We start from the raw sequence: 23800 nt of genomic DNA, 5'->3' as shown, positions 1-23800 counted from the left end.
AAGAAGGCGTTTGGTATGCTTTCCTTCATTGGTCAGAGTATTGAGTACAGGACTTGGGAGGTCATGTTGCAGCTGTACAGGACATTGGTTAGGCCACTGTTGGAATATTGCGTGCAATTCTGGTCTCCTTCCTATCGGAAAGTTGTTGTGAAACTTGAAAGGGTTCAGAAAAGATTTACAAGGATGTTGCCAGGGTTGGAGGATCCAAGCTACAGGGAGAGGCTGAACAGGCTGCGGCTGTTTTCCCTGGAGCGTCGGAGGCTGAGGGGTGACCTTATAGAGGCTTACAAAATTATGAGGGGCATGGATAGGATAAATAGACAAGGTCTTTTCCCTGGGGTCATGGAGTCCAGAACTAGAGGGCATTGGTTTAGGGTTTAGAGAGAGACCTAAGGGACTTTTTCATGCAGAGGGTGGTACGTGTATGGAATGAGCTACCAGAGCATGTGGTGGAGGTGGTACAATTGCAACATTTAAGGGGCATTTGGATGGATATATGAATAGGAAGGGTTTGGAGGAATATGGGCCGGGTGCTGGCAGGTGGGACTAGATTGGGTTGGGATATCTGGTCGGCATGGACGGGTTGGACCGAAGGGTCTGTTTCCATGTTGTACATCTCTATGACTCTATAACAGAATACATTCCATTGAGAAAGAAAGACACTATTGGAAGGAAGAACTGTGTCAAAAAGTGTGGTGTTGGAAAAGCACAGCAGGTCAGGCAACATCCGAGGAGCAGGAGAATCAACGTTTCGAGCATAAGCTCTTCATTGGGAATGGAGGAAGAACTGTCCATGCTAATGGAGCTGGTAAAGGACAACGCCAAATTGAAAGAAGGGGAGTTCAATAATAAGAAAGAATACTGGCAGTCCAGAAAATTGAGAAAATGTTAGTACCCAGTAAAGGACCACCAGAAATAATTGGATTTAGTGTGGACTAGGGTGAGTAAAAATATGAACAAGTTAAAATTTTAAAACACTGTTAGGAAAGGCTTGTGCTGCTTGTAGCTATTCTTGCAAGTAAACCTGCTGTCCCTGTGCCATCCTCACAATTCCACAATTGCAATCTGTAATCTCTCTGTGCCATCCAATACTGCCCAGGTCAACCCCTCTTTTCACTCCTTCCATATTGCCTTTAAAGGAGGTCCCTGTAGCTTTTGGAATCCAATCAACTGGCCAAAATTGTTTTTCAGGGTGTCACCTTTAAAGAGTTCCTTTACTTTTGCAACTTGAAGCAGCTCTTCATTTTTCTTATAATCCGTATATATGGAATTTTTATTGTACATCTGAGTAGACACATTTCCAAGGCCTTGCTTTACTTCAGATTTTTACTTACCGCCTCATATCAGGGGAGTAACGAAAGTGGACAGGATGAAGCGTTTATGATTTTTTAAAAAAAAATCACCCAATTATTTTGTTGTTAACGCATCCTTTTTTATCACAAAATGACTTCTCGGTCTACCTCTACTCTTCTTCTGACTCCTGCATCACACCCCCCAGCTTCTGTTATCATTGTCCTAAACAGTCAGACTTCTACAAGATTTAAGAAAAAGCATCTAAAATGAGCATGGTCCCATTAGAAGGTGAGACTTCGGTATTAATAATGGGAAAGGGAAATAGGAGAGACTTTGAAGAAATAGAGCAAACTTTTCTGTGAACAGCCCCTCATGAACTGGCACTTCCAATAAACCAGTAAAAATTATATCCCTGAAATACCAAAAGTTTAATATATTAACTGTGATCTCCGCAATGCCCATATAGTTGGTTGAGGGTGGAAGTGAGACGACTGTGTAAGTTTTATTTCAGGCAAAGTTGCATTGTTAGTTTCGTGATTTATGCTGTAAATATAACAGTGGTGAGTATATCCCCTTGTATTATGTTTCTATAACACTCTATGTGTTTTTATGTTGATTATTTGGATCTGTTGAAGGTGGAACTTAAAACAATCACGTGAGAGGAAAAAAAACTTCCAGAAATCTAATTGGAGTAAAGGTTGACAAGTCTCCAGGATCTGATGAAGATCACCCAAAACAGATTGTAAGGAGCAGCTGCAGGGCCAGCTGTAACCTTGGAGAATTGCATAGATTCTGGGAAGGTCCAATGGACTGGAAAACCAAAGAAAACTTAATCAAGAAACATGGGAGATAGTAACAAGGAAGTATAGGTCAGTTAGCTTAACATCTCCCACTAGGAAAACACTGGAGGTAATTACTAAGGAGCTAGTAATTTTGGTCATTTTGAAAACAATCATACAATTAGGCAGAGTCCCCAAGGTTTTGTCAAAAGGGAACTTATGTTGACACATTTACTGGAGTTCTTTGAGGAAGTAGCAAGTTTACTGGGTAAAGGAGAACCAGTGGTTGTACTATAATTGGACTTTCAGAAAGCTTTTGTAAACAGACACATAAAAAGTTATTGTACAAAATAAGGATCATGGTGCTGGGGTGATCTAATAACATGAATAAAGAATTGGTTCATTAATACAACTCAAAGTGTCACAATAAATGTATCATTTACTTTTGACAAACAGTAACTAATGGGGTGCCACAGGGATCAGTGCGGGGGTTTTAACTATTTACAATTTATCTTAATGACTTGGCTGAACTGACCAATTGTACGAAAGCCAAATTAGCTGATAATACCAAGACTGACTTTTAATAAAAGTAAGTTGTGAGGAGGATGCAAAGAGCCAGAAAAGGATATAGGTAAATAACTAATCAGCAGGTTGAATAAGCGAGTGGGGAAAATAATCAACACATTGTATTCAATGTAGAAAAATATGAGCAGAGAGAATAGAAAAGCAGAATATAATTAAAGTGGAGCGAGATGCTGGAATGTTGTGGCACAGAGATATCTGGATGTCCTTATACATGAATCATAAAGGTTTGGCACACAGGTATAGCAAGTATAGAGTCATAGAGATGCACAGCATGGAAACAGACCAGATATCCCAACCCAAACTAGTCCCACCTGCCAGCACCCAGTCCATATCCCCCCAAACCCTTCCTATTCATATACCCATCCAAATGCCTCTTAAATGTTGCAATTGTACCAGCCTCCACCACTTCCTGTGGCAACTCATTCCATACACGTACCACCCTCTGTGTGAAAAAGTTGCCCCTTAGGTCTCTTTTATATCTTTCCCCTCTCACCCTAAACCTATGCCCTCTACTTCTGGACTCTCCCACCCCAGGGAAAAGACTTTGCCTATTTACCCGATCCATGCCCCTCATAATTTTGTAAACCTCTATAAGGTCACCCCTCAGCCTCCGACGCTCCAGGGAAAACAGCCCCAGCCTGTACAGCCTCTCCCCCACAGCTCAAATCCTCCAACCTGGCAACATCCTTGTAAATCACAGAACCAAATGACCGCACAAGCAACAGATTACAGTGAGGCTTGATAATTCGATCTCACCATGTCCAAGGGCGCACGATTAAAATCGAAGTCAGATTTCAAATATCTGCTGCACACTGATGAGTCCGTTATAAATACTGAGAGCAAAAAGATATTGAGGGGAAAGTTTCACAGCCATTTTTGTACTACGACACGATGATCTAGATTACATATTTCTTCAAAGAACAGTTCTAACATGCCGAACGTAACACCCAATGCAATTGCAGAGCTTTAATACATTCACTCGATTGCTTCCTCAATGCAACTTTATGCCACGCCACAGTATATCATCATCTCCACTTGTTATCACAATATCAAGTAATTTCATTCTTTTGACTCTGATCCATTACTCTAGTGGGAACAATATGTAAGCAAGCTGAAAAACGTGGTGCTGGAAAAACACAGCAGGCCAGGCAGTATCCGAGGAGCAGGAGAATCGACGTTTCGGGCATAAGCCCTTCTTCAGGCTTATGCCCGTAACCTCGATTCTCCTGCTCCTCGGATGCTGCCTGGCCTGCTGTGTTTTTCCAGCACCACGTTTTTCAACTCTGGTCTCCAGCATCTGCAGTCCTCACTTTCAACATGTAAGGAAGCACCAATTACCCGGCATTAATGACTATGTTGTGAAAAAAAGGCAAGTCTTCATACCCATTAGGTGGTTTATCACAGACAGCGGTCACAGGTGGAAACTGGAAGGATGGTAAAGATGATGCTGGTGAAGCTGGTGAAGAATTGAACCAGGAAGCCATTGATAGAGAAGAACTGCAGATGAGACAAAATGAAATGAGTGAGATTTTATGGAAGCATGCAGATAAAGTGCGGCTAAAATTAGATTATCGTTTCTCATATCTGGAAATGTCCAGGCTTGGGGTGACAAGTGACAAGTAACATTCATGCCACACTAATGCCAGGCTATGATCTACAATGAGACAATCTAATCATCGTTCCTTAATATTCAATGGTGCTACCCATTGATTCCCCCACTGTCAACATCTTGGGGTTACACCATTGACCAGAAACTCAATTACACTCACCATATACATATAGTGGTTACAAGAGCAGGTCAGAGACTAGGAATTCTGTGGTGAGTAACTCGTTTCTTGATTCGCATTACCTGTCTACTATTCACAAGGCACAAATCAAGAACGAGATGGATGGATGGATGGATAGATACAGCTCCAACAACACTCAAGAAGCTTGACACCATCCAAAACCAAGTGGCCCACATGATTGGTACTCCATTCACAAAACTCCACTCCCTCCACCATCCACACTCAATAATAGCGGTGTGTACTATCTACAAAATGTACTGCAGAAATTCTCCAAATATCCTTAGACAGCACCTTCAGACCTGTGACCAGTTCCATCTGGAAGGATAAGGACAGCAGAAAGATGCAATTTCCCCTCCAAGCCACTCTCCACCTCAATTTGGAGAAGTATCACCATTCCTTCGCTGTCACTGGGTTGAAATCCTGGAATTCCCTCCCCCAAGGCACAAGGGCTGCAGTGGTTCAAGAAGGCAGCACTTTCTTAAGGGCAACTAAGGATTGGCAATAAATGCTGACCCAGTCAGCAACGCCCACACCCCATGACAGAATAAAACAAACTGAGAAAATAATTACAAGCTGAGTTCATTACAAGTAATTTTAAATGTTGACAGCACTATATAGCAGGTCTTTCTCGTTATTAACTTTAATCCTGTTATTAAGGCAGGTTGCCATGGTGATGCTACTGTAGTTGGTACTGTCAAACATCTCTTCCTTTTTGTGTGGAGGGAGGGTCTGAGGGTCCTGCCCCTTCCTCTCAGCATGCTGTAAGTGTATCTGAAAGCCTCTGGAGCAACGAATTCCCTCTCTATTTAGAGACTTTGGCTCAAATCCCATCTATTTCAGGGGCTTTGTGGGATTTGAAATGCACTGCCGAGGTTTTGATTACTTCATGTTGGTTCGCACGGCTCAAATGTCACCTCCCTCTGGAAGAGTTTGACAACTGCTCACTTCCTGCACCATCTGGTGGTCGCTAAACACACTGTCCCAGTGTTCTGTCCAATCTTATGAGCAGGGTTATGCGACTGCAAGAGTTTAGTGGCATCTGTACCTGTACCAGCCAGCAAGTGCATCTTTCAGATCTCAAGGCTAGGTCAGAGGATCTCACTTCCTCCCAGTTGCATATTCTCCCAGTTCCCCATTCTCCCAGTTCCCCACTAGTTGTTTTGGGTGAATTGGAAGTTGTTTTGCAGAAAGCTGCAGGTTTCCCTACCTGCAGCTTTTGTGGGAAAGTGGAGAGGATACTGACTATCCTGCGAGGATAAATTTAGGCCTTTAATTTTTTGGGCAAACAAGCAAGCATGGCAGGAGCATTTATTTTGAAGAAGCTCTTGGATTTACATAGAATTTTCAACAAACCAATCTTGGGTATTTTGGTTGAGTAGCCAATCATTTCTGCAATTCTTCACGTAGGGGAGCAGGTCACATTGCTCTGCTGGTTTAATATCACTGTGATGGATCACTGCCAAGCCTGTCTTCAAATTTCACTCCAAAAAACTGTTTTTACATCTTGTAGGAAAGGATCTGTGGACTTGTTTTTTTCTTGTTTGTGTGCTACATGGTGCACTGTGCTCTGGTAAGTAAGTATGAGTGGGGTTGCAGGGAATGTATTAGCATGGATGGAGGACTGGTTAACCAATAGAAAGCAGAGAGTTGGGATAAATGGGTGTTTTTCGGATTGGAGATCAGCGGTGAGGGGGTGCTACAGGGATCGGTGTTCATGATATACATTAGATTAGATTAGATTCCCTACAGTATGGAAACAGGCCCTGCAAGGCCACACTGCCCCTCCGAAGCATAACCCACCCAGATTCACTCCCCCACCCCATATTTATCCTGACTAATACACCTAACACTATGACAATTTAGCACAGCCAATGCACCTGGCCTGCACATTTCTGGACTGTGGGAGGAAACCGGAGCACCCGGAGGAAACCCACACAGACACGGGGAGAATTGTGCAAACTCCACACAGACAGTTGCCCGAGGCAGGAATCGAACCCGGGTCCCTGGCGCTATGAAACAGCAGTGCTAACCACTGAGCCACCGTGCCGACCCATGAGTGATTTGGAATAGGAGATTGAGTGTAACTTATCCTTATTTGCTGATGACACTAAACTGAGTGGAAAGGCAAACTGTGCAGAGGAGGTGGAGGGATTTTGTTTGGTTAAGTGAGTGGGCAAGTGTCTGGCACATGGAATACAATGTTGGTAAATGTGAGGTTATCCACTTTGGAAATAAAAATAGGAGGTCAGAGTATTATTTAAATGGTGAAAGATTGTAGCCTGCTGTTGTGCAGAGGGACTTAGGAGTGTTTGTACATGAATCGCTAACAGTTGATTTGTAGGTGCAGCAGGTAATCAGGAAAGTAAACGGAATACTGGCTTTCATTGCTGGAGGGATTGAATTTAAGAGCAGGGGAATTCTGCTGCAATTGTACAAGGTGTTGGTGAGGCCGTACCTGGAGTATTATGTGCAGTTCTGGTCTCCTTACTTGAGGAAGGATACCCTGGCTTTGTGTGCAGAGGAGGTTCACCAGGTTGATTCTGGAGATGAGGGGGTTACCCTGTGAGGAGAGGGTGAGCTGCCTGGGACTGTACCTGCAGGAATTTAGGTGAAGGCGAGGGGATCTTATAGAAATATATGAAATACATGAAAGAGATAGAGGCAGGCAAGTTGTTTCCGCTGGTGGATGAGACGAGGACTAGGGAACATGGCCTCAAGATTAGGGGGAGTAGATTTAGGACAGAGATGAGGAGGAACTGTTTTTCCCAGGGAATAGTAAATCTATCAAATTCTCTGCCCAAGGATGCAGTCAAGGCAGCTTCATTAAATATATTTAAGACACAGTCGGATGGGTGTTTGCATGTTAGGGGAATTAAAAGTGATGGGGATAATGCAGGTAGGAGGAGCTGAGATGATGGAGAGGTGCGCCTGGTCTTAATGAATGGCAGAGCAGGCTTGACGGGCCGAATGGCCTACTCCTGGTTCTATCCCGATGAAGTGAGATGCAGATACACTGACAAACATTTGAAAGGCCAGCTGAAAAGGCAGCTGTCTCTGACTGACACTGACCAATGTTGGGCGAGCACGGGGCTGATGACAGAGGTGGCTAGCACACAGCAACCGGGAAAGCAAACTACAACTTTGAACAAGTCGATGGGAGGCTGCTGAAGAAAGATACTGACAGTGTAAGGAATCTGCTGATACAGGAGCCCCTCTGAAGCAAACATCCCTGTATCCCAACTGCTCCACAGCCTATGGATTGATAACCATAGAACATTATAGCACAGTACAGGCCCTTCGGACCTCAATGTTGTGCTGACCTGTGGAACCAGTCTGAAGCCCAACTAACCTACACTATTCCATTCTCGTCCATATGTTTATCCAATGACCATTTAAATGCCCTTAAGTCGGTGAGTCTACTACTGTTCCAGGCAGGGCGTTCCACATCCCTACCACTCTGAGTAAAGAAACTACCTCTGACATCTGTCCTATATCTATCACCCCTCAATTTAAAGCTATGCTCTCTCATGCTAGCCATCACCATCTGAGGAAAAAGGCTCTCACTGTCCGCCCTATCTAACCCTCTGATTATCTTATACGTCTCAATTAAGTCACCTCTCAACCTTCTTCTCTCTAACGAAAAGAAGCTTCAAGTCCCTCAGCCTTTCCTCATAAGACCTACTCTCCATACCAGGCAACATCCTAGTAAATCTCCTCTGAACTCTTTCCAAAGCTTCCACATGTTTCCTATAATGCAGTGACCAGAATGTACACAATACTCCAAGTGGGGCCGCACCAGAGTTTTGTACAGCATTAGCATGACCTCATGGATCTGGAACTCAATTCCTCTACCAATAAAAGCTAATACACCGTATGCCTTCTTAGCAACCCTATAAACCTGGGTGGCAATTTTCAGGGATCTATGTACATGGACACCGAGATCTCTCTGCTCATCTACACTACCAAGAACCTTACCATTAGCCCAGTACTCTGTATTCCTGTTGTTCCTTCCAAAGTGAATCACCTCACACTTTTTCGGATTAAACTCCATTTGCCACCTCTCAACCCAGCTCTGCAGCTTATCTATGCCCCTCTGTAACCTGCAACATCCTTCCGCACTATCCACAACTCCACCGACCTTAGTGTCATCTACAAATTTACTAACCCATCCTTCTACGCTCATATCCAGGTCATTTATAAAAATTACAAACAGTAGTGGCCCCAAAACAGATCCTTGTGGTGCACCACTAGTAACTGAACTCCAGGATGAACATTTCCCATCAACCACCATACACTGTCTTCTTTCAGCTCGCCAATTTCTGATCACCCTCAATCCCAAGCCTCTGTATTTTGTGCAATAGCCTACCATGGGGAACTTTATCAAATGCTTTACTGAAAAACCATTTACACCACATCAACTACTTTACCCTCATTCACCTGTTTGGTCACCTTCTCAAAGAACTCAATAAGGTTTGTGAGGCATGACCTACCCTTCACAAAACCATGTTGACTATCCCTAATCAATGTATTCCTCTCTAAATGATTATAAATCCTGTCTCGTATAACCATTTTCAACACTTTACCCACAACCAAAGTTGTCTATGATTGGAGTCTACTCCCCTTCTTGAACAAGGGAACAACATTTACTCCCCTCCAGTCCTCTGGCACTATTCCTGTCAACAATGGCACAAAGATCAAAGCCAAAGGCTTGGCAATCTCTTTCCTGGCTTCCCAGAGAACCCTAGGATAAATCCTACTCGCCCCAGGGGACTTACGCATTATCACATTTTCCAGAATTGTTCACACCTCCTCCTTACGCACCTTAATCCCATCTAGTCTAGTAGCCTGTATCTCAGTATTTTCCTCAACAACATTGTCTTTTTTCTAGTGTGAATACTGGTGAAAAGTATTCATTTAGTGCCCCTCCTATCTCCTCAGACTCCGGGCACAACTTCCCACTACTGTCCCTGATTGGCCCTAACCTTACTCTAGTCATTCTTTTATTCCTGACATACCGATATAAAGCTTTAGGGTTTTCCTTGATCCTATCCGCCAAAGACTTCTCATGTTCCATCCTGGCTCTTCTCAGCTCTCTCTTTAGGTCGTTCCTGACTAACCTCTAACTCTCTCAAGCCCCCTAACTGAGCCTTCACGTCTCATCCCAACATAAATCTTCTTCTTCCTCTGGTCAAGACATTCAGCTTCTTTAGTAAACCACAGCTCCCGCGCTCGACCACATCCTCCCTGCCTGACCGGTACGTACTTATCAAGGACACGCAGTAGCTGGTCCTTGAATAACCTCCACATTTCAATTGTGCCCATCCCCTGCCAGACCTCAGAAAAGCAGCCCATATATGCTCGTTTGCCTCTCTCTGCAGGGGCTGCCACATCTTGCTTTTTTTTTGAAGTAAATGTTGTCCACCTGAAATGTAAGATTTGAAGGTAGCCGCCTGACCTGACATGTCTGTGAAACATCAATCCACTTAGCCTCATTTCACGGCTGGTTTTATTTATTTATTCACGGGGTGAAAGCATTGCTTCGTTTTTCACAGCTCTGCAATTTTTGTTTCTCTCCTTCAAGTATTTTTCAACTCCCTTTGGAAAGCTATTGCTGAATTGGTTTATCTGCCGATTTCAGGCGCTGCATTCCATGTCGTAAAGACTTGGTGAGCTCAAACATAGCTTGCCCTTACTTCACCCTCAGCTCTGTTGCCAATCACCTTCTGTCCACCTCCTCTTCAGCAATTCCTTCTTTTGTAACCTGTCAAACCCAGACATGCTTTTGAGTACTTTTGAAATCTCTCTTCCAAACATTCTCTACTTGAAGAAGGACCTCAGTTTCTCTTAGCCTGCCATGTTCTAGCTACCTGGTGGGGTTTTGGTGCAACTCCTTTGCATCAAAACCAATCAGCTTTGCTATCCTTCCAAACGCACAGTGCTCAGAACTGACCACAACCCTCGAGTTGGAGCTTATCCAACGCTTTAGAAAGGGTTCAGACAGATATCTTGCTTTCAAACTCAGATACACCTGTTCATCAAGTTAAAGATTTCATACTCATTTTTAAACTTGCTTTTCAATTTTTCCTCCTATCTTCAAAGGGTATTGTGTATATACCCCTCGTTGTGATCCCTGTAATTTTGTCTTTGGTTTCACAAAAACCTGAGGTTGAGCAGTAACTGCACAGCTCAGAGGGAAAACTGTCCACGCATGGTCACTGCTCCTGAAAACACTTTAAAAATCCACCATTGAGTTTATAGTGCCTCTTCTTGGTCTTATCAAAGCACATAATTTCAAATATCTTTGCATTAACTTGCATCTGATACATGCCTGCCCATTTCCCTGGTCTACATCTCGCTATATTTCTGAGTCTTGTGGTGTCTACAAACTTCAAAATGGAGTCCTGGATATCCAAGTCCACATCATTAATGTGTAAAAATAGCAATGGCCCCTAACGTGGGAGACCACAGCTATTCAATGCCATCAAGAACACCCGCGCTGTTTTCTGGCCCCTATTTAGTTTATTACCAAACTCACCATTCCCCCAGCAATCCAGTGGTCTCCAATTTGGCCTAAAGTTGGATTTTACTACTTCTGTTGAATGTGGCTCAACAATTGTGTTGGTACCCAATTCATAAAGTTTAAATGTTGAAAGCGCTTTGCTAATTTCATGCTACAAACGATTATATCCCAAAGCGGTGCACTCCCTTGCAGATGTATCCTGACTATTAGCAGCCCATGGAATAGGAATGGGGACAGTGAGTGTGTGTTTCCCTGTTGTCAAGAAAAGTAGGATGATCTATATAGTAACCACATAGAATGCTGCATCATAACACTGCATACACACCTCTGTGCTCTATTAAACTGTTAAAAATCACACACAGCATCAAGTTATAGACCAACAGGTTGATTTGGAAGCACTAGCGTTCGGAGCACTGCTCCCTCATCAAGTGGTGGTGGAGTCAAAGATCCTACACTCCACAACCACCTGATGAGGGAGCGGCGCTCTGAAAGCTAGTGCTTCCAAATAAACCAGTTGGTCTATAACTTGATGTTGTGTGATTTTTAACTTTGTACACCCCTCAGATTTTTAACTTTGTACACCGGCTCCTCCACATCACGACTGGTCAGACTTTATGGGAATATAACATGTAATGCTGTGAATAATAGTTACATATTCCACTGATGATATATCTTTCAGCATTAGTCAGTGTACTGTAATGTTAAGAATGAAAGAAACTTACACGTGGAATAACATGACGTTTGCAGCTTTAATAGTTCAGATTTGGCAGTCGGAAATCAGCATTCAGATCTGATTAGGATTACAGAAGGGCACCAAAGGAAAAATAAAGAATTTCACAAAGTACATATTTGTTGAACTGAAAATCAAACTTACGGGGAAGATGTGCAATCAGTGATATCTATATTCGCAGGATGGACACGACTCCTCGCCTGTTCTGGGGGGCTGTTAGAGTTGGAGGATGTGGTAGTTATCGATGAATGGGAAGAAATGGATTCCATGCTTCCACTTGGTGTATTGTCTCTGACACTGTTAGGATTCTCAGCTGAAAGGAAAGTAACCCCATGAGAAAAAGCATACACCACCCAACATTATTTAAGAAAACCACCACAACGATAGGAAACCACATGCAACTGAAGACGTTTTTCAAAAACTGAGCTGCATTAAAAATGGACCATTTTAAAATAATGCGACAAATTACTACTAGGGACCTCCTGATAACCAAAAAAAAAGTGTTTTTCATCTAGTAGCAAATTGTAGTACAAAATACTGACAACAATTCTGTCATAGTGGCCTGGCCAACTGTGCAAATAGAGATAAAATGGATATTCCTAAACCTTTGCTTAGACCTTGCAGCAAGTCTTACACAACGATACATATAGGAACATGGTACAATAATCTTTCAAAAGCAAATACAGGGTAACACCTTAAATATAAAGACAACCGCTCACATTTCATGAATATGGAAATGGTGTCAGTTGGCAAAAGGGGCACTCCAATCCACAAAAGATTATTAGGTAAAAGTGACATTGTCGGTCAAAGACTCCTCCACCTTCAATCGTTTTCCCATCCTCACAGCAAGAGAAAATTGTGCGCATTATCCTAGCAATGGTGCTCGCACGTTGGAATTCTGGCTTGAAACAATGTGGGCTCTTGTTTTTCTCGATTATAAGGTTTCACAATGTGCAAAGCCCATTTGATTATCAGCAGAATCACAACTTGCAATTATGTTGTGCTCCTAATGTAGGAACATATTTGACACAAGTCACATAGGTTCATAGAGATGTACAGCACAGAAACAGACCCTTCAATCCAACTCGTCTGCGCCGACCAGATAGCTTAACCGTATCCAGTTCCACTTGCCAGCATTCGGCCCATCTCCCTCTATGCCCTTCCTATTCATGTACCTATTCAGATGCCTTTTAAATGTTGCAATTGTACCAGTCTCCATCACTTCCTCTGGCAACTCATTCCATACATGGACCACCCTTTTCATGAAACAGTTCCCCCTTAGATCCCTTTTAAATTTGTCATCTCTCATCCAAACCCTCCAGTTCCAAACTCCCCCAACCCAGGAAAAAGACTTTGTTTATTTATCCTATCCATGCCCCATACGATTACATCTTAGAACTAATAAAGAAGTTTATTTATTTACATGGATTTTGTGGAAGGAGAGATTATGGAAATCTTTGCCACAGAATGTGGTTGAGGACAAACATTGAATGTTTACAAGGAATTAGATATGGAACAAGTGGTACGGGAGAAAGACAGAACGGGATACTGAGTCGGATGATCAGCCATAATCATATTGAATGGCACAGCAGACTCAATGGGCCAAATGGCCTATTTCTGCATCCATGTCCTAATGTCTTATGACTGAGCGACTCAAGTCTCTTGCTGTTCATTACTGACATCCATAGACTCCTGGAACAAGATCCCCTTCACTGCTGGTCCCTTCCAGCTGATGTCTGCAGGATGTCCCAATCTGCTGCCCCAAACGTATCTCCCAGATGTCAGAGGCCAGGTTTTCCACAGCCCAATCTGCATTCACTTTGATGTCGGCAAAGTTGGTGTGAACAGAAGCGTTCTCACATTTGCTCCCGTGGCTACATTCCCAGATATCATCAAATTATAAACTACAAACACGTGGTAACAAACATGGCTCTCGAGTCAACCAGAAATCTTTGTCACTCAAAAAAGGTCTTCACAGCAGCGGTGTGAAGCGTGTACACAATTCCTGTCTTGCACGTCTGTACAAGACATCCTTAACAGTGGTTTGTCTTAATTCCTATCCCGTAACACCTTCAACACGTTTCACAGCTCCATGTAAAGTCAATCAGTGGACCCTTGAAAGCAGGGAACTACGTTTCAAGGGAATAGTGGGTGGCATGGTTGCAGAGTGGTTAGCACTGCTGCTTCACAGTGGGACTGGATTATGTTGGGATATCTGGTCAGCATGGATGAATTGGATCGAAGGGTCTGTTTCTGAGCTGTACATCTCTATGACTCTAGGTGGGCTCGATTCTAGCCTTGGGTGACTCCATGGAGTGTGCATGTTCTCCCCGTGTCTACATGGGTTTCCACTGGGTGCTCAGGTTTCATTCCAAAGATATGCAGTTTAGGTGGATTGGCAATGCTAAATTGCCCCATAGGGTGCAGACTAGATGGATTAACCATGGGAAATGCAGGGTTACAGGGATAGGGCGGAGGGCTGGGTCTGGGTGGGATGCTCTGTGGAGGATTAGTATAGCAAAATTGCCTCTTTCTGCACTGTCGGGATTCTATGAATACCAGTGAGGAGGCGTATAATGATACAGAGAAAATCTACAACTGGAGACACAGGACTGGACACAGCACAAGGGTGATAACTGAGCAAACCATTAGTGGCTGCAAGTGTCATTCAGGTGTCTGTCCTGAACTGGAGACACCATTTGTATGTGCCAGCAACAATGTTCAGAATGGTAATGGTCTGCTGTGCATTGGGACTTGCTGGAAGGGAAAGCAATGACTATCTGCTTCCTCAAAGGAGGGCAAGCAGCAGGATGAGGAGGAGTCTGGAGGATGCAGGCTCCTCCACTGGCTGCCAGACTAGCTCTTGACTGACTCAGAGTGTCTGAAACCTTATGTCGTATCAATGCTGAACCATCTCAGTAACATCCTTTGCTTCTCTTCCACACGGGTCTCATCAAAGTCAATGTCCATTGGAGTACAGGAGGCAACAATGGAGACAACTGAAACAAAGGAACTTGGAATAAAGGGCGTGAGTCATTTACATTAAGACAAGTGGAATTTTCATCACCCCCTTCTGAAAACCTTTCTTTCCCCTTTTCTTATTTCTATATGACATCACTGTGGCAGATTGAACAAAAACTGCTCTGAAACTTTGAGATATCCCTGGCAACGATGCTTTAATGTTTGGGGCCCTGCCAAAGTGGGCTTCACCAACAGCTGTGGAGGGCCAGACTTGGTTGTTGAGATTAAAAAAAAGAGTCCAAAAGAACTGTGGATGCTGGAGATCAGAATCAAGAACAGAAACTGCTGGACAAACGCAGCAGATCAAGCACAGCATCAGTGGACAACAATCAGAGTTAACGTTTCCGATGCAGTGACCCTTCTTCAGAACTGATGGCAGTTGGGGGAAAAAACATTGGTTTTCATCAACCAACTTCTTCCTCACTCCCATCAGCTCTGAAGAAGGGTCAGTGGAACTGAAATGTTCACTCTGCTCTCTCTCCACAGATGCTGCCAGATCCACTGAGCTTTGTCAGCACCTTCTGTTACTGAAACACTGTAACTGGGAGTAGGCAATAAACTGCCAATAAGTGGCAAAATGGCTTTGCCCCTGGCAACCCTCCTCCTGATGAAGGGCTTTTGCCTGAAACGTCGATTCTCCTGCTCCTCGGATGCTGCCTGACCTGCTGTGCTTTTCCAGCGCCACACTGACCTTGACCACTCCTCCTGAGCTGAATGGCTTCATTTCACTTCTGCCCTTTGTCTCAGGCCTATCTCAAGAATGACCAATTAGATGGGACACTTGATGGTAGCTGTTGAACCACATCATAATAAAACTCAATGAACGAAGGAGATAAGCAGGTCAAACGGAAACTGGAACCTCTACAAAATTTTGGAACAAAGCCCATTTTTCAGCTGAAAACAGAAAACACTGGAACCCCACAGCGGGTCAGGCAGCACCTGTGAAGGGAGAACACACTTAATGTTTCTGATCATGGCCTTCCATTGGAACTAGAAAAAGTGAAAGGTTCTGAACAAAAGCTGGGTACAATGAGAGCAAAGATCTGCGATGGAAGATACTAAACATAATGCTACTCTTTTCACAACAGGCACTGGTCCCGTTGTCTCCAGTAAGCTTCGTTTCACAATTTTCCACTCAGCTCCTCACAGTGTGCAACTTGTTTCTCCCTCCTTGCCAATATCCACAAACAGTACTGCCCCGTAGACCTTTCATTTCAGTTTGTACCTGTCCTGCTGAACTGATTCGTCCACATTGATTGCATTTTTCCTCCCCTTGTCAAGTCTCAACGTCTGTGCCTCTTCCAATATCCTCCATCACATCAAAGTTTCCAAATTGCTGCCACTAACTACCTCCTCTTTCCCATGGATGTCTGAGCTCCACGCCACTCCATTCTCCCCCAGGACAGGATGATGACTATCTGCTATATCCAGTGTGGAAGCGTACTCTGAGAACATCAACAAACTCAGTGAAATGCAGTATCTAACACTGATATTTCTACTTCACGAGTCAACTGGTGCCTCAAAGGTCATGACATCTATTCTTGGAGCCATCATGGTTGCATACCTCAGTCCACAAAGTACCTGGGTTACCAAGAAACCATCTGGGGGGGAGTGACAGTGACACCATGAAGCATAAACCTGCTCTCCTCTCTAAGATGTGCATCCAACCTGCCAGTGGTCATTATGTCGTTTCTCAGTCCAGGCTCCTGCCAGTCTAGCCAAAGTAGGACTGTCAGAAACTGAGTCTTCTAGGCCCAGAACTGCTCATTGAAAAGCCATCTGTAGTTTGTCCCGCTGAAAATCAGCAGCCATTCATCAGGCGTACTATTGTCACTGGAATAGCATACCTACACAGACCATGAAGCCTTTCTAAATCAAAATCAGGAAAACCTGGAAAAACTCAGCAGGTTTGGCAGCATCTGTGCAGAGAAGCCAGAGTTAGTATTTCAGGTCCTTTTTCCGAACTGCCTTTTAGCCTTCCTAGCTTGTTCCACCACTCAAAAAGACCATGGCTTATCTGACTGGGGCCTCAACTCCACATTAGCACTAACTCTGACAATCCTGAACTCTCTTGTTGACCCCGAATCGATCTGCCTTGAAAATATTCAATTCATCTGCCTCCACCACTCTCTAGGGAACAGAGTTCCAAACCTGCACAACCCTCAGAGTGAACAAATTTCTCCTCATCACAATTAAATAGTGAAAGGCCATATTTTTGAATTATGTCCCTAGCTCTAATCTCTCCCACAAGGGAAAATATTTTTTCAGCGTCCACCTCACACAACATCCTTGATGCTTCAAAAAGATCGCCTCACATTCTATGGGCCCAGCCTGTCCAACCTTGCCTCTTAAGGTAACCCCATCATCTCAGGTATCAATCAAGTGAATTTTCACTGTGCTGCTTAGGTGCTACTTACATTCTTTTATAAACAAGGAGTCCAAAATTTACATAGTCCTCGGGCTATGGTCAAATCAACAGCCTGTACAACTGTACCAGTTGCATTACATACAACCAGACAAAGTCATCGTTAAAGCTGACACAATAAGGGTGAACAAGTTACTTCCTAAAGTTAACACAAAGAAGTGTGGATTCTCTCTCGGCAGCATTCCGCTGGGTTTGTTCCCTTGGAGACACTTTGGGAGAATTGCAGAAGGTGTAACATGTGTCCGTTTCCCTCCTCCCACCTCGATATCCAACCCTCCAAACACGCACTACAAGTGAAGCAGTGATTTACCAGCAGTTCATTCAATCTAGACTACTACATGGGCTGCTCACAATGTAGTCTTCTGTACGCTGGGGAGACAAAACTGGGAATGATCACTTTGCTGAACTTGGTGCACAAAAATGACCCTGAACTTCCACTGCCACTTCACCTCACCACTGTGCTCCCTGGGCCAACACTTCTGCCTCACATCTGTTGCAAAGCTCCAGCAAGGTTCCAGATGGAGGAACAACACCTTATCTTCCACCTGGGCATTACACAGCCTTCAAGACTCAACACTGAATTGAAAAATGTGTTGCTGGAAAAACACAGCAGGCCAGGCAGCATCTGAGGAGCAGGAGAATCGATGTTTCGGGCATACACCCTTCTTCAGGAATGAGGCTGGTGTGCCAAGGGGGTGGAGATAAAAGGTACACCAGCCTCATTCCTGATGAAGGGCTCATGCCCGAAACATCAATTCTCCTGCTCATCGGATGCTGCCTGACCTGCTGTGTATTTCCAGCACATTTTCCAACTCTGGTCTCCAGCATCTGCAGTCCTCACTTTCTCCTCGTCAAAACTGAGTTTAACAATTTCAGAATGTAATCATCCATATCCATATCGGTCACCTTCCCCCGATACCCCTAGATCCTGAGCTGTACAGATTGCTCCCTGCACAGACAGACCATTCTCCACGACTCAGGCTTCTCGAAGGCACTCTAACTAGCCTGTGTCTGTCTCATGGCTTATCAGCTATCTGTTTGTTTGCCTATCTCTTGTTCTTCCTTTCTCTGGGCACTGTCGCCATGTATTCTATTCACTTGCAAACACCTTCATCAGCATAAATACTACTCTTTCTCCACTATTTTCAGTTCTTTTATAGGGTTTCAAATGTTCACTCTATTTTTCTCTCCACAGACAGTGCCTGACCTATCATGAGCCTCCAGTACTTTCCGTTTTAGTTTAGTTCTGAACCCTAGCAGAGTCTTCATAAAAGTGAAAAATTTATCAAGAACTACAAGGGACAATACTCGTACCCCAGAATGACAAGATTATATGACAATTATGGTACTCTCCTTCCCTACAGCACATTACCAGCACAATAACGGCACACGTCAATGTCATCTGGATGGATAGCAAATCCCTCACAATTATGAATACAGGTGTATTTTGGTAACACGAATTCGCTGAAAAGCGATTGACAAAGTGGGGACATTGTTTCCAAAATGAGAACTTTTGAAACGTGTGTGGCTGTAATTTGATTACATCGTCAACACCTTAAGCGCTATTTCTAAAGCACGATCTTTCTATAATGCGGGCTTACACAAGAACACAACTGTCGTGTTATAGAAGAACTATCTGCATCTGAAAAAGAAATCAGTTTCAAGACTGTTAAACCCTTAACTGCCTGCATAGGAGATGGCTTCTTTATCCCTCAGCTCTCTCCTTCAATTTCAACAGTAACCCAAGGGGATTTAATCATCTTTCAGTTCAAGTTTAGAGCTTAACACATGGAATATTAACCCATCTCATCCCTTTCCAAGTGCTGGCAGACCAGCCTTTTCACCATTTTGAATTCTTATTAACAATGCTCATTCAGTTGAAATGTCCTACAAATCTCAAAATGCAAACATGCAATTTAAAAAAATGACCGGGCTACAATCAATTGAGATTTCAGCTGATGACGGTTAATGAATATCTATTCATTTCAATGGAGATCCCTAACATTAGTAGAACTAGATTTTAAATCTCTCTGCCAAATTTCTCTCGAGACTTCTCTGAAGATGTCCTGGCACTATGACCAGCAAGCCCACTGAAATGTCTAACTGAACAGTGAGGTTAGACCATGGAGCACTACAGAGTCAGACATGGTCCTGTGCTCAGCCTATCTCTATGTGTTTACATTTCACATAGGGTCACTGGATACTGCTGGGCGTCTAAGCTGGGGCAAGGAACTAAGGCTAAAGGTAATGCGCTTACTGTTACAAAACGAAGCATACGTTATAAATTAATGTTTTAGTCAGCAATCCTCGCACATACTTGGGTTGGTGTGGACTCTATGTGCCGAACGGCCTGCCTCCACACTGTAGAGATTCTATAATACAAATGACAACATGACGGTGCACTTCCAGCATTTTCTGTTTAGTTTTGTTTCAGATTTCCACCATTTACAATATTTCACATTTTACTTCTTCAGCTACTCTGGTTATAAACAGAGACTAAGTGATAAACCTGGGATTTTGTAGTTATTGTAGAATAGGGAGGTTGTGCTGGAACTGCACAAAGCATTAGTTAGGCCACAGCTAGAGAAGAGTGTGCAGTTTGGGAATCCACACTGTAGGAGAGATGCAATAGCACTGGAGAGGGTGCAGAGGAGATCTACCAGGATGCTGCTTGGGTTAAAGAGAGATTGGATACACCAGGGTTATTCCCCTTAGTGCAGAAGAGTTTGAGAGGAGACATGTTAAGATGTATAAAATGAATGGCATTGGGAGGGTTAGACAGGAAGAAACTTTCACCCATGATGTCTACGAGCTCAGATTTAAGGTAAGGGGCAAAAGGTTTAGAGGAAATGGGAGGAAAATCACCTTCACCCAGAGGGTGGTTAGAATCTGCAACTCACCATTTCTCAGGTTGGTAGAGACAGAAACCATCCTAACATTTAATTAGTATTTAGGTGTGCACTTACGATGCCAGGGCATACAGGGCATTGGGTCCAGTTCTGGCAAATGGGATTAGAATAGGTAGGTTGTTGCTTTTGACTGGCACACCATGATGGGCCAAAGGGCCTTTTTCTGTTCCGGAAGGGCTCTACCATTCAATCTGTTCAACATGTCATGACACAGCTCGGTGGGAGGGAGAACGTCAACCCAGAGCACGTTCTCCTGCAGCAGTACAGGAGGCTGCCTGGGATTCTGTAACCTGGACAAACTGGCTACTAACTGCTTTAACTATCTGAGCTATCTCCCAGTGGAGCCACATGATTTATTCTGTTCACGGGGATAATCGACAGATGATCAATTAATGGGTCCATGCTAATTAATTCAGAGAGAACAATTACTCCACCATTCATTTCCTGGAGAACATTTATTGAATAGAAATGAGATTTGAAAAGGAACACTTTGTTCACGACTAGGCTGTTCCCAGGAAGAGATTTGTATTGTATTTTGAAAGCTTTTTCAAAAACATTCGATTTTAGCTTTGTTCATAATAAAAGTCCAATTGTGAAAGAGCTGGGACAGTGCGCTGATAACCTCTATGCATAATATTTTTAATTGGCTGGGTTAACACTACAGGATGTGCAACACAAATAAGTAAAATTAAGAAAAGGTAGCTTTTGTGGATTTCATGAATCACCCCTAGTTGATGGCTGTTTTATACTACTACTGGATTTTCAAATTTTAAGAATTCAATTTACTCAACAATCTCAAATTAATCCAGAATATTTTAACTTGCTCATAAAACAGCCCAATGTCGATCAGTCTTCTGCTTCCAAATCTAGTGACTCAGACGATATGGAGGGATTGGTGCCTTGCTTTAACTGGTATCTTAGCTTAAAATGATATACCGAGGTTCCATGATCCTTCCCATCAACACATAAAGGATTCCCATGTCTGAGTGAACACCCAGTGTCAATGCTGTTCCCCACAATTGTGATGTGGCTGCTGGGACCCCACTCCTCAGACACACCACTGCAGAGTCCTGAACAGAAATCACCGATCTCTCACATCCAATAAGGCCTGAAGAGACAGGCAAAACCAGGGCAAAACATGTCCTGGGAAGGCCGGGCCTGTGACAAAAGGCCAAATCATGGGGTCAGTTAGTTACCCAGGCCTCATTGTAGGTCAACAGGCTCCAATGTTCTGTGGTTATGTTACTCAATGGATAGCCATAGGTCTGGGCTATTATTCCACAGAATCAAAATTAACTCTCACCGTGCCAATTAAATAATTGCAAGCTCTCTAAAAGGTGATCCTGAAGCTCTTCTAAAAACACAACTAATTCATTTGTGGGTGGCACAGTGGCACAGTGGTTAGCACTGCTGCCTCACAGCGACAGAGACCCGGGTTCAACTCCCACCTCAGGCGACTGACTGTGTGGAGTGTGCACGTTCTCCCCGTGTCTGTGTGGGTTTCCTCCGGGTGCTCCGGTTTCCTCCCACAGTCCAAAGATGTGCGGGTTAGGTGAAGTGCTATGCTAAATTGCCCGTATTGTTAACTGTAGGGGAATGGATCTGGGTGGGTTACGCTTCAGCGGGTCGGTGTGGACTTGTTGGGCCGAAGGGCCTGTTTCCACACTGTAAGTAATCTAATTTATGCCCTGTAAGGAAGGAAACCTGCTATTTTTATTGGGACATGCAAATCCAGTCCCACATCGATGGGATTGACTTTTTAACAATCTTTTGAAACTGCTTAACAAGCGATTTTGTTGCACCTAACTATAAGAAAATTCACAGGACTGAAGTGGGAGCCAGCACCAACTAGGAATAGGTGAGGGTCTGAAACCTGGATACAGGCTGAGGTAACTGGTTGTTGTCAGGAACAACCATTTAACAGATGTTCCTAATAACTTAGATCACAATAAAATGGCTTCTCGATACAAATAACATGACAAAATGGCTTCAAGGCTGCAAACTGACAATTCTGCTAAAGCTGCAGAAAATAGCTTTTAAGTTACTAACTGCTAATTCTGCTACAGTTGCATAATTGACTAATCACAGTCTGCTTCAGTAGGGATTAGCAGACAACGCTCCCTTTATAGCTTGGAAATAACTAGACTAGATAAGACATTACTGGCCATCCCAACTGACCTTCAGATGCAGGTGCAATGGCTCGGTTAGTGAGATAAGGATGGCCTGAGTGTTTGAAAACAAAGTTGGTTCCCAGGAAATATCATTGGACCAAGTAACCGTCAAAGAAAGCAGTATTGTGTATTGATTGGTAATTGTCTGAATGTACCGTGCGATCATGGCCTGTGCCCTTCTTTAAGAAAAGTATAAAAACGTTTTTGTTTTAAGCCATGTGCGCAGCCCCACTGAGGAAGACGGAAGTGTATAACCTCTGTGTTCCCGGACGCTGTGAACCCGGCTGTATGAAGAAATAAAGAATGGGGTGTTGAAGAACCAGGCTGATTGTGAGTACTTATTGACCGATCACACTACAGAGAGACCTACCCACCACACCCCCTTCACAGGCTGCAGGTTTGACCTTGTTAGTAATTTTCATATCCTAATAAAAGTAACTATAATTCAAAAGTAATTCAGTGCTGTAAAGCTATTTAAGACTTCCTGAGGATGTAAAATGAACCAACTTCATTCTTCGAAATTAATATCAAAAGTGATAACTCCAAATTAAAGTTAAAAAGCATCCACCTTCAATCTTGCTTGATGGTTCAAAGACCGTAATACACTGCCCTAATGACAGCACCTTTGATACCATCTCTGTCTCATCGAGCTGAGTGAAAGAAGGCAGTCAGTCAACAACCTTCAACTCAGTTTCTTAAAAATATTTCATAAGTAGTCAGTCACTGTTTGGTAAGTGTAAGGTCTTGCCAAACAGGTTATTTCTTGAGCTGTGGAAAACAACTGCAAAGTAGCGACCATTGCAGTTATTTTTGAACCATCACCTTGGATACCAGAATGCCAGACATTTACAGTATCAAGTACTTCTCATTCTGAATTTGACACAATCAATCTCATGCATATTAATATGGCCTATATTCCCGTGATTAATCTGTTACTTTTCTTGCCATTGTGACTATGTGACACGAATACCTCAGTGATTGCACAGCACTTTTAAGGTATGAGTTGGTCATGCAAAATGCTACATAAATTCAATGTCACTTCTCCCCTATTGTATTATTCCTTTGTTGCCTTTTTTATGTTTGCACCATATTTACAACCAATAGCAAAGCCAATAACACGCACCTGTGTTATTCTGGGATTTTCTATCTCTTACATAATCTATCCTTGTAGCAACATCAATGGCTGACTGAGCTAATAAAAAATCCATCACTTGCTTCAATTTTCACAACTTCATTATTAGAGTTTGCCACCCAAATCTTAGTCACAATAACTTTGAATCAAATAAGAAATGTTTCAGAAATTTTCTCTGCATTGATTCCATTACTGAGAAACAAGCTTATATACAAAGAAAAGAATTCATATTTGTGTTGCATTGTGTATGATCTTAGGATGTCTCAAAGATAATTAATTATGTGACAGTACTTTAGGACTAGTGGAATGTAGGCAAATTTTGCAGACAGTTTGTGTAAAGCATGGTCTCTCAGACAGCAATGAGATAACTTACCACTGTCTAACTTATTTTGATAATGCTACTCGAGAGATAAATATTAATACCAAGGAGGATTATGATGAAATTTTT

At 43.2% G+C, this 23800-nt stretch overlaps 1 protein-coding gene across 1 annotated transcript in view; it reads right to left on the bottom strand.

Annotated features, from left to right (window-relative positions):
- Window positions 1-23800, bottom strand: part of arhgap10 (Rho GTPase activating protein 10) — a 192534-nt gene that overhangs the window by 5766 nt on the left and 162968 nt on the right. Inside the window, exons 20-21 of the mRNA XM_060832969.1 lie at window positions 11839-12007; window positions 4041-4154 (exon numbers count right to left, since the gene is read on the bottom strand). Coding sequence (XP_060688952.1) covers window positions 4041-4154; window positions 11839-12007 — 283 coding nt within the window. The remainder of the gene's footprint in view (window positions 1-4040; window positions 4155-11838; window positions 12008-23800) is intronic.

This window comes from Hemiscyllium ocellatum, chromosome 1 (assembly GCF_020745735.1).
Source record: "Hemiscyllium ocellatum isolate sHemOce1 chromosome 1, sHemOce1.pat.X.cur, whole genome shotgun sequence".
NCBI lineage: Eukaryota > Metazoa > Chordata > Chondrichthyes > Orectolobiformes > Hemiscylliidae > Hemiscyllium > Hemiscyllium ocellatum.
This window is presented reverse-complemented; position numbering and strand designations above follow the sequence as displayed.